The sequence below is a fragment of the Festucalex cinctus genome, chromosome 5 (assembly GCF_051991245.1).
Source record: "Festucalex cinctus isolate MCC-2025b chromosome 5, RoL_Fcin_1.0, whole genome shotgun sequence".
In the NCBI taxonomy this organism is placed as follows: domain Eukaryota; kingdom Metazoa; phylum Chordata; class Actinopteri; order Syngnathiformes; family Syngnathidae; genus Festucalex; species Festucalex cinctus.
In genome coordinates, this window is record NC_135415.1 from 13,029,530 (window position 1) to 13,045,602 (window position 16,073).

Consider the following 16,073-nt stretch of genomic DNA (forward strand, 5'->3'; position numbering starts at 1 on the left):
AGTCCCTATTGAAAAATAAATGAATAAATTGTCATGTTGTGGTCATTTTCAGCACCAAATTCTTGTAACTTTACGGAAGAAGAATTAGCGGTGAAGAGATGAAAAAAAAGTTTGGCAGGATTCTTCACTTTATTCTCAGAATTCCGACTTTAAAGTGAGAATTCTGACTTTATTCTCAAAATTCTCACTTTAAAGTCAGAATTCTCACTTTAAGGTCAGAATTCTGACTTTAAAGTTGAAGTCAGAATTTTCACTTTATTCTCACTTTAAGGTCAGAATTCTTACTTTCAAGTGAGAATTCTGACTTTATTCTCAGAATTCTCACTTTATTCTCAGAATTCTGAGAATAATTCTGACTTAAAGTCAGAATTCTCACTTTATTCTCACTTTAAAGTGAGAATTCTGACTTTATTCTCAGAATTCTCACTTTAAATAATTTTATTCTCAGAATTCTCACTTTAAAGAATTTTCACTTTAAAGTGAGAATTCTCAACTCAACTCAACTCAACTTTATTTATAAAGCGCTTTAAGAATAGGCGTTGCTATATATAATTCTGACCTTAAAGTGAGAATAAAGTGAGAATTCTGACTTCAACTTTAAAGTCAGAATTCTGAGAATAAAGTTTATTCTCAGAATTCTGAGAATCACGTCCATCCATTTTCTTAACCGCTTCCTCACAAGGGTCGCGAGGGTGCTGGAGCCTATCCCAGCCAGCTTCGGGCAGTAGGCGGGGGGTACACCGGAACTGGTTGCCAGCCAATTGCAGTCAAGTCAGAATTCTGAGAATAAAGTCAGAATTCTCACATTAAAGTCATAATTCTGAGAATAAAATGAGAATCCTGCCAAACTTTTTTTATTCTTCACTGGTCCTAATCCTCTTCCGTATAACTTAATCGCAATTGTTAAAAAAATAAAAAAAATAAAAAAAATCAGCACGAAAAGACGGTTTCACTTAGTTAGCAATATGAAATTTGGTAAGCATGTAAGCTATATCCTGAAAAGTCTCCCGAAATAATGCCCAGGACATCGAGGTTAAAAGTATCCATTTTGTGCAAAAACTTAATTCGCAACTATCATCGTTGCTTGTTGTCGTCGTTAGCACCCGACTGGCCAAGAAGCAGCTCCTTTAATATAATATCTATTATCAGTAACATGACAAGCATACATGAATAAATGATAGCGGCGCTTGTACAGACTAGTCAGTTGTAAAGCTCTTTATGACGACGTCAGCCTGCTGCTCGCATCACATTAACGGTCGCAACAGAACATTATTTACGTTCCAAACGAAAAAGTGATTCACGTAGCACCGTGCTAAACACGCACATGCATGGCACACATGGCTTCCACTCTACTTTTTCTTTGATGAGGGCCGTGGAAGCGTTCCAGCGAGCGACAGAGGATCTCAATTAAGGGAGAAAGAAGCCAGGCTCGGCGTCGGGTTGCGGGCGGCTGCCAAGGAAGTACCGTATATCTGGAATGACGTGACTCGCCGACAAGGAACGAGAGACAAAGCGGGGAGGACGCAACGCAGATCCTGTTTCAAGGGCCACAAAGAAAAGATGCACTTCCAACAGTGGCCACAAGGTGATGGAAAAGCAGTTTGATTTGAAATTTGAGAGTTTATCGCGATCAAAATTCTTCAAAGCCACGCCCAATAAGACAGTAGGTCTGCCATTTTTGATTCAAAGCCACCATTTTAGGATATAACACAAATATCATCTGTCACGAGTTGATTGTCTTAAGCAGCCATTGTGGAAACGACACAAAAGTCTGCCATTTTGGATCACTCCACGAGATATCGCTCAATTGCTACCAAATTTCAACCTCCTATGCTCGACAAGTAGCTCAGAATTAATTTCAACTGTTAATATTTGACATTTTACGCCGGAATTAAACAATATGTAACGCATGAAGTCCACCCAGTTCAACTCTGTTCACATTTATCAATGACGCATCTGTTCAAAGCTCAACTTCGGCATGATAACATTATGCTCTCGTTGTTCCTTTTCTTTTCTATTTTTTTTATTCAATCTATTCATTAGAAAAGACTTGGAGTGATGCCTCCAAGCAAACTTCTGACCCACTTGGCCTGCAGGCAATAACGTCATAATAAAATAATATCGAGATAACAGGACGGAATTTGTTTTCATCTCTGTGAACGCCACCTTTCATGCATTTACAGCTGTGGAGAGCGTCATAAAAAAAAAAAATAAAAAAAAGTATATTGAAATGATGCTAAGTTCACTTTGAGGACAACAAGGAAGTATGCCAACTGGCTAACGGACTTTTTTCTTTGATCTGTTTTTTCTTTTCTAGTAAACCTGCTCACGTGTTTTTGAAAAAGGTAGCCTACATATTTTGTTAATGTTTCCATTGTGGGCTGAAGAAAGGAGTAACTTATCTTACATCAGAGGCCCACACAAACAATTCACGGCACCGAAGCGACCCGCATCCGCTAAAAGACGATGATAACGTCAACGATGATAACGTCAAATATGTTGTCACACAAATGGCAAAAAAAAAAAAAAAAAAGTTGCCTCAGCTGCATTTATCTCTAATGTGGACATTATTTTTAAGGTTTATAACATACAGTAGCGGACGTTGGAACATTCACTTCTGATTGGTTAGTGCTAGTCAGCTGATAGGGGGATCAGGAAGTGTTGACGCAAAAGTTGCCGTGCATGACGATTAAAGTTGAAATTAAGAACAAATAAGAATTAAGACACTTAGACGTTGCACTGCCCATTAATAAAAACTGATGATGTCATTTAACGTTAATGGCAGCACACATCGTGATTTCACTAAACGTTATTAAATGTTTTTGCCGGTCAAAGAGTTAAAAACTCGTAAATTTGTCACTTTAGAAAGTCTTCTCAGAATATTGCCCTCGTCTCGTTTATACGTGGCCCTAATACGCCATCGTAAAAATTAGTAGGTTCAGATCTGATTGTGTGTGGTTTACATTGTTCACAGTATAGCAAAAATTTCCTTGGTAGAGAATAAAAAAAGAAAAATTCAACCCCTGAAGCCAATTTGACTTACCAATGTAAAATGTGGGCGGACGTGTCAACACGACGATCATGGCAGGCCCATAAACATCGTTAAAAGTCAAACCTGGAAAAAAAAAAAATAATAATTGTCAATTGTCATTTTGATAAAAATTGGACATTTATTGATAATAAATGGAAGAAAAAAAAATCAGGACATGATTGGTTGGTGCTTTGATCCGGAGGTTGCAAACACGGCTACTTAGTAGCGGCCAAACTGCTAATGATCCATCAACAGCATGTGCAAACTATTCTTTGCATTATCGTGCTTTCCACATGTTGTTCTACTTGCTCAAAATGATTCAACAGGATTGTTGCATTAACCATTTTTGAGGACTTACCTTGTACAACGGCCTCATTGACTCCACTGTGGCGATACCGCCCCAAAAGCAACGATGAAGAACAATCTTTCATCTTGCGGAGGTGAGACGCCAACAAGACGTGGCTATCCATCAGCTATGCGTCGTCGGGTGACTTTTTTGTTCCTTTTACCTTCTGTTGACATCTTCAACTCGCAAAAAACAAAGTAGAGAAGGATCACACATGTTTCTGATCGCTCGCTGATGCTCACGGCTGGTCACTGTAATATCATAATTCTTGATCATGTGATCACCGAGCCCGATTTAGATTGCCCTTTGGAAGGTAGTTGACAGACTGGGGGCAGGGCTGGTAAAAAAAAAAGTTGGCCCCGGAATTTTGATTTAGCGACCACGTTGCTCTGCCAATGATGTTGATTTGAGTTGGTTTCCTGTCTCTATTGTAAAATGATTTATTATTAGAATTTTGAATTATTATTTGATTATTATAAATCCAATAGACTGCTTTTTTTTTTTTCTTCTTCAGTGCACCACATCCACCCCAAAAAAAGGCACCGGCCTACCGGGCAATTGCCCTTGATTCCAATTTCACTTAGCAACATGAAATTTGTCCCAAATGTCTATCAAGTGTAGACCCATAAAAAAATCAGGCGTCCATTTTGGTTTGATTTCAGGGTCATGTTGTCATTGGCCCCGGGTACTTCAAAGACAAATTTGTCCCCGTGCGGTGAAAAATAAATATGTCCTACCTTGTTTCCTCTCTTTAGTTTTTCCTCTGGTCTCTTGAGATCTCCCTAATCGGTTGAAATTGAGAGGTTTCTGGGGTCGGTGAAAGATTCTGGGTTTGTAACCACGTGGTTGGCAGGGGGTGTCATGTTTCTTTCCTCTGGTCTCCTGGCCTTCTGAACTTCACGACTCTGGCGAGACACTAAAGTATCCGGTTAAGGTGAAGGGTAAAATAAATTTGTTTTTGGTTGGAAATTTAGCCCCCGATGACAGTTTCATGCAGCACCATTTCCCGGGGTCTTAAATTGAGACTATGCAAAATGTTTTTTTCCAATTGTGAGGATAAGCGGTTCGGAAAATGGATGGATGGATGCATACTGTACCCAAATTTGAACCATACATACGACGCAGATGGAAGTTATGAAGCGTTGGCATTTTCATCACAACATGTAGAATCTTCAAAGTATGACGACTTGCTATGAAACAACAAAACTCCAATCAACAGTTTGCTGGTGTTTGTGGGTGGTCATGAGGCACAATGGAAGGTAAAAGGTCACACAGTGCTTCATGGGTCTGCTGATGATGTCATGTGGGAAATCTTTTCATATTAAATGAGCTCAACCACAGCAGCAGTGGAACCAAAGCTTCCTATCTTCAGGAAGCATCTTTTTTTTTTTTTTTTTTTGTTCAGTTGATGTCAGCAGTTTTTTTTTTTTTTTTGCAAACAAAGAGCATGTGTGCGTGTGTCTTAATGGGAAGCAGACGCCAGAATCTGTGTGTATGTGTGTTCAGGCATTAAATGGCATCCTCGGCTCCTGCCGGGACCCCGTTTGACCGCTCGCCGCTGCACGCCATCTAATGAGGTGACGGCGTTAAATTCGGGACATCAAAGCCAAGTCGGTTTACTTCCTGATGGTCACTGTGCGCCGTGTGCGGTCACTGACGATGATTTTGTCAGCTCATTTTTCTGCAGACTATTCAGAAAATCAGAGCTGTGTAAGCTCTCAATACGTCATTAAACTATATGAAGGTTCATTACAGATTTTTTTTTCTTTAGCAATCATTTTTAAAATATATATATATATATATATATTTTTTTTTACAGTATTCAGGCAAGTCCGAACTTAGAGGTTGTAGTACCATGCAGCACTGAACTCTACTGGAAAGACATGCAGCGTAATTAACAGCAAAAATTCTAAATGGCGGTAAAGGTCATTTTTACGCACATAAATAATGTACATTGTGCCTACAAGAATGTTCTGCTTCTCCTATAACTGCTCCAAACATTAACGCGTATGTAGGAATGAAAACAACGTTGGTTTGTTGTGATTGTATTTCTGTTAATGTTTTTTTTCTGTTGTGTTTCTGTAAAGCACTTTGTGACAGCTAAGGCTGTTTGAAAGCACTATATAAACTAAAGATGATTTGACTATAAATTAATGCGCCGTGTGTTTGAGTAGCAATTGTTTAATTATTCATAATAACCGTAAGCTAACTTATATTTGCACATTTATGGTATCTCACGTTAGCATGGATAAATATATAGGCTATATTAGTATTTCATGGTCATTATACGCTCATAAAATGGCTGACAAATGACTGCCAGTCATTGATATCATCCACATGAACTTGTGAATACTGAAGACCGTTATAACATCTTGATTTATTCAAGGAAACAATCCCCAATATATGTCAAATATGATAAGATTAAAGTCAATAAATCATTATTTTCTATTTGTCAAATTAATAAATAGTGACTATCACCTCCTGTCCGCCATTTTCTCGTCTCTCACACGACAGGGACTTCTTCATCCCTGTAAACAATTATGAAGCAGCCATCAACAAGAGCGAGGACGCCATCTGGTGGCCGTTAGCAGCAGTCCAGACAAAACACGTTGATAAAGCAGAGCTCCTCTGGCTGTGACATCACGTCGTTTTGTTCAAAGCTGTGAAGTCACGTCTCATGTGACGCGAAGGGAAAACCCGGCACTTCAAATTCGATTTCAGCACGTGTACAATCCCATCCATCCATCCATTTTCTTGACCGCTTATTCCTCACAAGGGTCGCGGCGTGTACAATCCCAATGTGTGCAAAAGTTGAGTTTTACAAGAGGTGCCCTCGGGGCAGCACCGCCCTGCTCCCTGCCTGCCTGTCACATCTTGAGTTTTCATTTTAGAAAAGAATCCATCTAAAGCGAAATTAAATAAAAATTGAACAAACCATTAATCATGGCTGCTGCTGCTGCTGCTACTGCTGCCACTGCTGCTACTGCTGCTACTGCTGCTATTACTGAAATCACCGAGCTTTTGGACACGGAGAAATTGTATTTGACACAAATACGATATTTGGAAGAGCAGCTGGAGAAGTAAGATAATTATTAGACAACAATGGTAGCATGTGAGGGAGCGTATTAGCTTTGTAGTGGGGATTTTTCAGTCATTCTTAAAAAGGAAGGGGAAAAAAAGTACCTTCGATTTGTCTTTGTCAAATCCAGGAATCATAAATAGGAAGACTTCAATTACAATTTATTTTAATAATTAATTGCCTGTTGATTTTCTTTTTTAATTAATCAAATAGGGTTTAAAAAAAAAAAAAACTATCCCACCCCATCCATTTCTTCAAAATTGACAGTGCAAAAGGTTTGGGCCGTAACATCTCAAAATGGGCAAGCATGTTGATCATTTCCAAAGTAAAATCAGATGTGTGTGAATTAAAAACTTGTGCTTACATGTAGGACTACAAAAATCTGAGAATAATTACTGATAAGATGAACAAGTTAAGCAAGATCTCTTGTTGAGTCATGTGATAATAGATTTGAGTTGTCAATTTATCAATAATTGTCGCAACTCTAGTTAGTAGCCTTCATGCTAGCTTACTGAACACTCATTAGCATCAGCATTTAACATGTTATTTTATTTTAAGTTAACAGCCATTTAATGTGGGCAACATATCTTGAAAAAAAAAAAAAAAAAAAACCCACTACATTTACACCAAGTAGCTTTTATGTTGGCTACAGAGCACAAACTAGCAATAACAGCTGCAAAAGCAGACAAATCCAGAAAAATGCTACATTTATAGCAAGTAGTCTTCATGCTAGACACAAATTAGTATTAGCATTAGACATGTTAGCATTTTCTTGAATTCAAAAGCTGTTAAAAGTAGGCAACAAATACCTAAAACACTACATACCTTTCATTAGCATCTCTCCACATGTTTGGCTCATCCAGATTGTTCTGCGCATAGTTAGCATGTATTAGTTAGCATGATATGTTGATGTGTTATTGTCTTCCAGATGCCAGAACAAATGCGAGGAGCTAGAGAACCAGGTCCAGGACCTGCTGTACGAGCAGCGGGTGCTGCGCAAAGACAAGGCGGACGTGACGCGCTACCTGAAGCGTGCGTTGGATGCCAAGGATAAAAAGGTGGAGATGCTGATGGAACAGGTGGAGAGCCAGCAGGAGGCGGCGGAACGGCAAAAGGAGATCATGGAGCAGCTGGAGGCCACGGTCGAGCAGCTGGAGGCACGCATACAGGAGCTCAACGCGGAGATCAGCACGCAAGGTCGGAGGGCAATGACATGCTACATATATGAGTTCTTGTACAAATTTCTAACTTGTTTTACTTCTTTGTTCCCTTTTTTTGTCAGTGGGGAAGCTGGAGGGTCAGGCTGAGCAGCTGGTGACTCTGGAGGAGAAGTTGGTGAAGCAGAAGCAGGACCAGGAGGCCGCCGTCCGCCGCCTCAAGGAGGAAGCAGAGCGAGACAAAACCAAGTAAGTCCTCCGTCCTCCTTTTCCTTGTTCTTCCGCCCTTCCTTCCGCACGGCCGAGTATGAACCTTGTTGTCCCGGCAGCATGATCGCCGAGACTATGAGGAACATGGAGGTGGTGTTTGAGGACAAGGTGGACAAGATGCTGCAGCAGGAGCGGGAGCAGAACAGCGAGAAGATGCAACAGCTGCAAAACATGCTGACAGAAAATATGACCCTGTGGGAGGAGAAGGACGTGATGGCGAAGAGAGAGCTGGAGCTCTACTGTGAGGTCAGCCGCCTCCAGGAGGAGCTTGTCAAGAAGCCGAGACGCAAGCTCCGCAGGAAGGTTAGGACTTACACATACACATATGTACATAGACCTCTAGGGACTAAGACCTTCTCTTGGAACTAGAAGCTTGAAGCTTCTCTCGGAACTAGAATACTCTTACAGGACTTGAAGCTTCTCTCGGGACTGAAATCTTTTCTTGGGGCAAGAATCTTCTATTGGAACTAGAACATTCTTTGAACTAAAACCTTCACTTGGTGACTAGTACCTTCACTCGAGACCAGAACCTTCTCTCTGGACTATGACATTCTGGAAGGTCTTCTCATGATGAGGACCTTTCTAGTGATTACATCGTTCTCTGGGTACTTGAAACTTCTCTTGAACCTGGAATCTACTTGGGTTGAAAACCTATCAGGACTAAAATCTTCCCCCTGGACTAAAACCTCTGGTGATCAGAACCTTCTCTTAAGACTAGAGCATTCTCTTGGGACTACAACCTTCTGTTGGGTCTAGAAGCTTCACTTGGTATGAGAACATTCTCTCAATACTAGAACTTTCTCTGGTTACTAGTACCTTCTATTGCAGGGGTCTCCACGTTCGGTCCTCGAGAGCCCCTATCCAGCCTGTTTTCCATGTTTCTCTCCACTAACACACCTGATTCATGATCGGGATCGTTATCAGGCTCCAAAGCTTGCTGATTAGCTGATCATTAGATTCACCTGTGTTGAAGGATGAAGATATGGAAAACAGGCTGGATAGGGGCTCTCGAGGACCGAACTTGGAGACCCCTGTTCTATTGAGACGAAAACCTTCGCTCAAGACAAGAAGTTTGTCTAGGTGAGGAGAATCTTCTCTCGGGACTAGAACCCTTTTAGGACTACAAGCATATCTTGGGACTGGAATCTGTACTTGAGGTGAGAACCTTCTATCAGGACTTGAATGTTATCTCGGGACCAAAACCTCTGGTTACTAGTTCCTTTTCTCTAGACTACAACCTTCACTTGGGACTACAACCTTCTGTCTGGACTAGTACCACTCTAGACTAGAAGTTTCTTTTGGGACTAGAACTTCTGAGAACCTTCTTCCAGGGTTAGAGCATTTTTCTTTTACTAAAATCTCACATGGGACGACAACCTTATCTGGGGCTAGAAGCTTCTCACATAATAATAATAATAATTTTGGGATTACAAGATTCTCTTGAGACTGGAATTTTCACTTGGGATGAGAAATTATCTTGTTATTTCAGGAAAGACTGTTTTCTCAAGATGAGAAACTTCTCTCGTGACTGACTAGCCCATTCTCTTGCGGGAAGAGAACATTGTTTTGGGGCTCAAAGCTTCTCTTGAGAATAGACCCTTGTATTGTGACTACAACTTTCGATTGGGACCAGAACATTTTGTTAGGACTAATGTCTTGTCAAGACTATGGGGCTGAAGACTGGGACTAGAACCTTCTTTTTGGACTACAACTCTTTCTGGGGACTAAACACTTCACTTCGGACTAGAATTTCTCGTGATGAGAACCTTTTATCAGGACTAAAACCTTGTCTGGAGACTAGTATCTTCTCTGAAGACTCTTGCCTTATCTCTATACACTTTCCTTGACACTAGACTCATTTGAGACTAGAACCTTCTGTCAGGAGAAGGACTATTATCTTCTGTCGTTAGTTTAGTGTTTGCCTATTTGCCTGGAGATCCTTGTTCATGTCCTGTTGTTCTTCTTCACAGTGATCAATCATCTCGCTTGTGCTCCTTATGAACTCCTACACTGAGCTGTTAAATCAGCTGGAACAACAACAAAGACCACAGGACCAGGAAGCGTAATTACTAGTGTTGTTCCGATAACTGTTTTTTGGCCCCCGATACCGATTCCGATACCCAGCTTTGCAGTATTTGCCGATACCTAAGATTTTTTTTCCTCAACATGAAAAAGCTGTCCTGCCATTGGTTCAGAGCATTCAAGGGCCAATAGGATGTCTTAGATCGACATGCAGTGAACATGTCACATATCAGTGAACGTCGTGCACGAGCAAGACACAAGACGCTGCATCCAAAATCGGCATGTTACTTGTGAGTAGTCACCGATACCGATACCACTGTTTTAATGCTGTATTGGCGCCTCTGCCGATACCAGTATCGGTATCGGAACAACACTAGTAATGACGCGTCATGTTCACGGTTTCCTCCAGCAAGACAACCTTGGGAAAGAGCCCTCAAACTCTCCTGTGTCGCTGTCCCTGACAAACTACAAAACTGTCATGAAACGACTTCATAAACTGACATTTAGAAGTAGTACAAGTGTTGCCATACAGATTACAGAAACTCCTTCAAACCACAGAAACCCATACGAAGTACATTAACTACCACATTCCATTCATTCCATTCCATGCATAGACTACCATACCAGTTGCAAATGTGTACAAACTGAACACACAGAACCACTGATGAAGTGCTACATAACCCTGCCGCCCACACTACATGGCGTGACATGGTGTAGAATGATCGTAGCTGAGATTCCACTTAATTAAACAAACACAAAGATTCCGGAATGTAGCAGAAATGACGAGCACTCAAGAATCCAAATGATAAGACCACCAATCAGCTTCCTGCAAGCAAACAACCGACAACCTGGCAGGATGTGAATGATATACAGTACATACTACATACAAGGCTACGTGACACACTGCATCAGAAAATATAGCACCAGATGACACCGATGACACACTACATGGAACTAGACAGGTGACTAAAGTTGGGGCAGTGCACTCACAGATCCGCCGGCTTGAACACATCTATAAAATTACCAAAACTGGTAGAGTTACACTGGATTTACAAAATTCATGAAAACAGGCCTCGCTTGCCCCACTAAATGACACAAATTGCTGTACATGAATGAGACAATCGGCACGACACAATACACACATAATGTACCCTAACCTGATCAGCTTTCAAGGACAACCAATGGCATGTATGCTTCAGCAGTTGACCTAAGGCTCCGCCCCCTGAAACTCGACGTCGTCACCTATTCACCTTTGACTCCCAGGAGCATCAGAAGTATTTCCTCCGCCGCAACAGCACGTCCTTCCTCCTTTTCCTCTTTTTCGTTGTATGTTCGCAATCTGATCAACGTCTCTAGGGTGGTTTTCACAACACTGTCGTTAACCAAAAACACATGTCAGCGTTTGCCTTGTAGGGGTGAGCTTTAGAGCCTGAAAATGTGCAAAAACGTCTAAAAGTGGAAAGTGTGGTAATTTCGTGTAAGGTATAAAAAGTTTTTTTTGTGCAAAGAGAAGTGTTGTGTTATGTAACCAGCAAAATGATTACACAATGAAGGAATAAGAGTAAAAGTGCTCAGTACAACATATGGCTCACCACTCAAACACATTCTTTTGTATGTCACATGACTTTACGTTTGGTCAACATATATTCAGCTGCTTCGCTCTGTCTGGTCCATGTTTAGTGTGGTTACAGAACTTGTAACCAAACAGCACAATTGGCACAATTACATAAATTTAAAAAATATTTTCTCACAAATCTTTACTATAGGTCAGTTTTGTTTTGTTTTGGTTTTTTTTGTTTTTTACATTTTTTTCACCAATCTGAATGTTGAAAACTCTGATGATGCAATGTTAATGGATTAAGCGGTTTGTAGCATTATTTCACATAATGACTTAATTGTGTCACATGACTTAACTCTGACTGCCAAAAACGTTGAATAACGATTAGTAAAATCACAATGTATGCTGCCATAAATGTTAAATGATGTCAACTATTTTTTTGTTTTGTTTTTGTTTTTAAATGCAACGTCTAAATAGAGTGATGCCTGGTCAATGGGTTGTGGAATCAAAAACACCCACTACCTATGGCCAGCAGATGGCAGCATTGTATCTCTTTTCAATGGGCTGCCGGTGTATGGAATTACAATGAAACATGACGGAATCTGATTAAATCTGATGAAATAGAACCTTTTCAAGGATGACGTGAATGATCAAAGCCTTTGTCACATTAAACCTAATTCACAGAAAAAAATAGTATCAAAGTCACTGTTGTGTCAAATGTATCTTCACAAAAAGCTTGTTTTCTCCAAATATTTTCCATTTTCGCTCAATGTCACTCAAATTACCTATTTTCAAATGGTGATTACTAAAGAACGGAATAAGATAGAAACATACTTTTTTTTCTAATGAAAGAATGGAATGCGATCTTTCATTTGGTAAACACATTTTTTTTTTTTACAACGTGTGGCAGTAAAAGAGTTGTTAAATACATCATAAAAATTACCACCATAATTAAGTCATGTCATGGCTTACATTGACGCAATGACTTAGCCTACGCCATATTGTGTCGCATGACTTGTATGTCAAAACGTGTATGTCACATGACTTGGGTCACATGACTTAGATACATTGCATTCAAAAGTTTACACAAAGTCAAATTTCACCCATAAAAGGTTGATGCAGTCATGTCGTCATTTCTAGTCAACTAATGATAGTTTATGTCGTTAGTATGTTTCATCCAGACATTTCACCAAATTTTTTGGGAGTTAGTGTATGTTCAACCACTGCGAGAAAAAAAAAAAAAAGGTTTGAGGACGATGTGGACTTTACTCTGACTGAACCTTTCCCCTGTTTCCGCCAGAAAGGAGGGAGGAAAACGGGGGCGGCCAAAGGGGCGTGCTTTCTTAGCGCCACAAAGAAACGTCTAACCCGAGGCGGCCGCGCTGTCAGTCAGTCAAGATGGAGTTGTACCTAGACCTTCGCTCGCAGCCCTGCCGCTCCCTGTTCATGTTCGCCAGGGTCAACGCTATTCCCTTTGACTTCAAGCTGGTGGACCTGGCTAAAGGTACACACACAAACACGCACGCTCATGTTGACGCAAAGTAAACATCCATTAACAGAGCTCTTTGTGTGTGTGTAAGGGGAGCAGTATGGCGAAGAGTTTGGCAAGATCAGCCCGATAAGAAAAGTTCCAGTCATGAAGGACGGCGACTTTGTCCTGACGGAGAGGTAAAAATAACTTGGAATGGGCACCCGTTTTCCCTGTGTGAAGTGTGAAAGGTACCGGGACAGAGTGAGGGGACGAAAACTCAATTATAATTCCATAGGCATGACAGTAGTGTGAAAGGGAACAGGGGAACACCAGAACAGAGTGTAAAGATTAACGCTGACATCAGACCCATTCATGATGACCTTAAAGGCTGTGTGAAAGGTACCGACGACTATTAAAAAGTAGTATCATAGCGTGACAGGTGTGGAAATGTGGCTGTGTGAAAGATAACAGTAAAAAAAAATATAAAAAAAAATAAAATAAAAAGGGTTCATGAAGATTAACAGCTAACATGAAACCCTTTCACACTGCACTTAATATCCGTTTGAAAGGTACTGGGACAGAGTGAGGGGAACGAAGACTTGAATATAGTTCCTTAGGCATGACAGTAGTGACTATGTGAAAGGGAACAGGGGAACACCAGAACAGAGTGTAAAGATTAACAGCTGACATCAGACCCATTCATGGTGACCTTAAAGGCTGTGTGAAAGGTACCGACGACTATTCAAAAGTAGTACGCACGCACTGATTTTTTTTTCTTCACTCACTCATTCACACACGTAAGCTTCTGAGTGAGTGAGTGAGTGAGTGAGTGAGTGAGTGAGTGAGTGAGTGAGTGAGTGAGTGAGTGAGTGAGTGAGTGAGTGAGTGAGTGAGTGAGTGAAAAAAAAATCCATTTGTGTTTTCAAATTGCCGCGGGAGTGACGTCACACAGCCTACACGTTCTTCCGGCCCCGTTTGCGACACGCCACCCCCTGCTCTGCTATTGGCTGGAGGGGTGTAAACACTGTCTTTCCACAGAAACGGCCCGCTGTTTACAAAACAAACACAAAATGACAAAATACAGGCTGGGGGGGTGGGGGTTTAGGACGAAATCACCACCACTATTTTGCAGGCATCAATTGATTGAAGGCAGTAGCAGATAGGTGTGAAGTTTAACAGCCAACAATAGACCCTTTCACACCGCACTTGAAAGCTGTGTGAAAGGCACAGAGACATAATGGGTGGGTGAAAATTCTAAGATAGTAACATTGGTTTAAAAGTGGAGACTACGTGAAGAGGAATAGTGGAAAACCAGACAAGGGGGTGCGAAGATAAACAGCCGACATTTGACTCTTTCACACTACTTTTAAAATCTGTATGAAAGGTACAGACACTAAAAAGGAAGTGAGTGAAAATTCAAAGGTAGTTATTATAGGTGTGCCAGTATAAAAGGGAATAGTAGAAGTTGGAATTCCAGTGTGAATCTTAAGAGTCAATATTAGACCCTTATACACTGCCCTTAAAAGTTGTGAAAGGTATTAATACCAAATGGAGGGATGACGATTCAGAGGTAGCATGGCGTAACAATCGTAGAAAAATGCCCATATGAAAGGGAATAGTGGAAAACTGTTACAGGGTGTGGGAAGATAGACACCCACCAAGACCCTTTCACACTACCCCTTAAAAGCCGTGTGAAAGTAAATTTTTCACCTTTTTGTGTGTAAGGTTCTTTGAGCGGAAAGCCTGACGCTACAGTCTTATGCCCCACCCCTTCCTCAGTTCCCATGTTTTGATGGGATTCTGATCAGGAAGTAGCATCAAAGCGGCTAACGTTACTTTTTTTTTCCCAGCGTGGCCATCCTTCAGTACCTGGCTGGGAAGCACGCGTCCAGCCTTACCGATCACTGGTACCCGGCCGACCTGCGGCAGCGGGCGCGAGTCAACGAGTATCTGTCCTGGCAGCAGATGAATCTGCGAGCTCACGGGTCAAAGGTCTTCATGCTCAAGGTAGGGCACAACCCCCCCTACCCTCTTCACACCCCTGAACACTCATCTCTGCTTTATTTGTATGTATGAGCCACTCTTGCCACAATGGATGTGTCAAAGGCCTAATGGGATAGCGCTTCTTGTCAGTTGTTTGCGATAACGTACAGCTACGAATAATGTATGTGTCCGATAATTAACACGCTCCCGACAGATACGATACCCACCATCTTGCACAATCGAAATAAACACAATAATCCATACGGTCAAAAGTGTGTTTTGCGTTTGTGTGTGTCAGAACATGTACCCGCTGGTGATGGGCCAGGAGGTGCCCGAGGACAAGATGACGTCAGCCGTGGAGGAACTGAACCAGGCTGTGGAAGTGCTGGAGAAGCATTTCCTGGGCGAAAGCTTGTTCCTGTGCGGCGCCACCATCTCGCTGGCTGACCTGGTGGCCGTGGCTGAGATCATGCAGGTGACGCAGCCACGATACAAACAAATAACTGACACACGCAGCAGTCTTTTTTGCTCCCACTTGGTTGGTACCCAGTCGAAGCAGGCAGGCAGACACTTTTAAATGTTTTTTTCTTCAACTAAGTAACTTAGCTAGCTATGTAATTAACAGGCCAACACACAACTTGACTCACTCAGTGATCCAAGTTATAAACTAACTTACTTTAGTAACTAGCTGACAAACCACCTGACTGACTTGCTAACTACCAAACTACTTAAGTCATCACGCTCAATAACCGCCTTTGTTACTAATTACATAAAATAATGTAACAGCCCGATAAGGAAAGTTCCAGTCATGTTAGTGTCAGGATAAGTACAACAAATGTAGCAAAAGCTAGCTAATTGATTTAAGTAGGTAAAAAGCTAGCTAAATTAACTAATGCTGCATCATCAGCAGGTAAAATAAGGAAACTTGCTAGCTAAGTAGCTAGCTAGCAATCTAAGTTTCCAGTGGAAACGGGTGATTTTCCTATTTTTTAATTGCACACTTTTAAATGTTTTTTTTTCCTTCAATTAAGTAGTAACTATCTAATTGTGTTGTTGTTGTTGTTGTTGTTGTTGTTGTTTTTAGCCGGTAAGCAGCGGCGTGGACGTGTTCTCAGGGCGTCCTAAGCTGTCTGCGTGGAGGGAGCGCGTGAAGAAG

General features: G+C 41.2%; 1 protein-coding gene across 5 annotated transcripts in view; it reads left to right on the plus strand.

The window, feature by feature from the left end:
- The first annotated feature begins 1,291 nt into the window (after positions 1 to 1,291).
- gstt1a (glutathione S-transferase theta 1a) overlaps positions 1,292 to 16,073 on the plus strand; it is a 14,973-nt gene continuing 191 nt past the window's right edge. Inside the window, exons 1-6 of one of the 5 annotated variants that reach the window (XR_013283569.1) lie at positions 1,292 to 1,585; positions 7,385 to 7,653; positions 7,739 to 7,862; positions 7,943 to 8,186; positions 12,764 to 12,967; positions 13,044 to 13,131. Coding sequence is in view for 3 of the 5 variants with exons in the window: in XM_077521846.1 (XP_077377972.1) it covers positions 12,862 to 12,967; positions 13,044 to 13,131; positions 14,785 to 14,941; positions 15,216 to 15,392; positions 16,002 to 16,073 (600 nt within the window). In the remaining 2 variants the exon portion in view is untranslated. Of the gene's footprint in view, positions 1,586 to 4,925; positions 4,955 to 7,384; positions 7,654 to 7,738; positions 7,863 to 7,942; positions 8,187 to 8,889; positions 9,041 to 12,559; positions 12,968 to 13,043; positions 13,132 to 14,784; positions 14,942 to 15,215; positions 15,393 to 16,001 lie in introns of those variants that run through there. The other 4 variants (XR_013283568.1, XM_077521846.1, XM_077521845.1 and 1 more) reach the window with 4 other exon arrangements.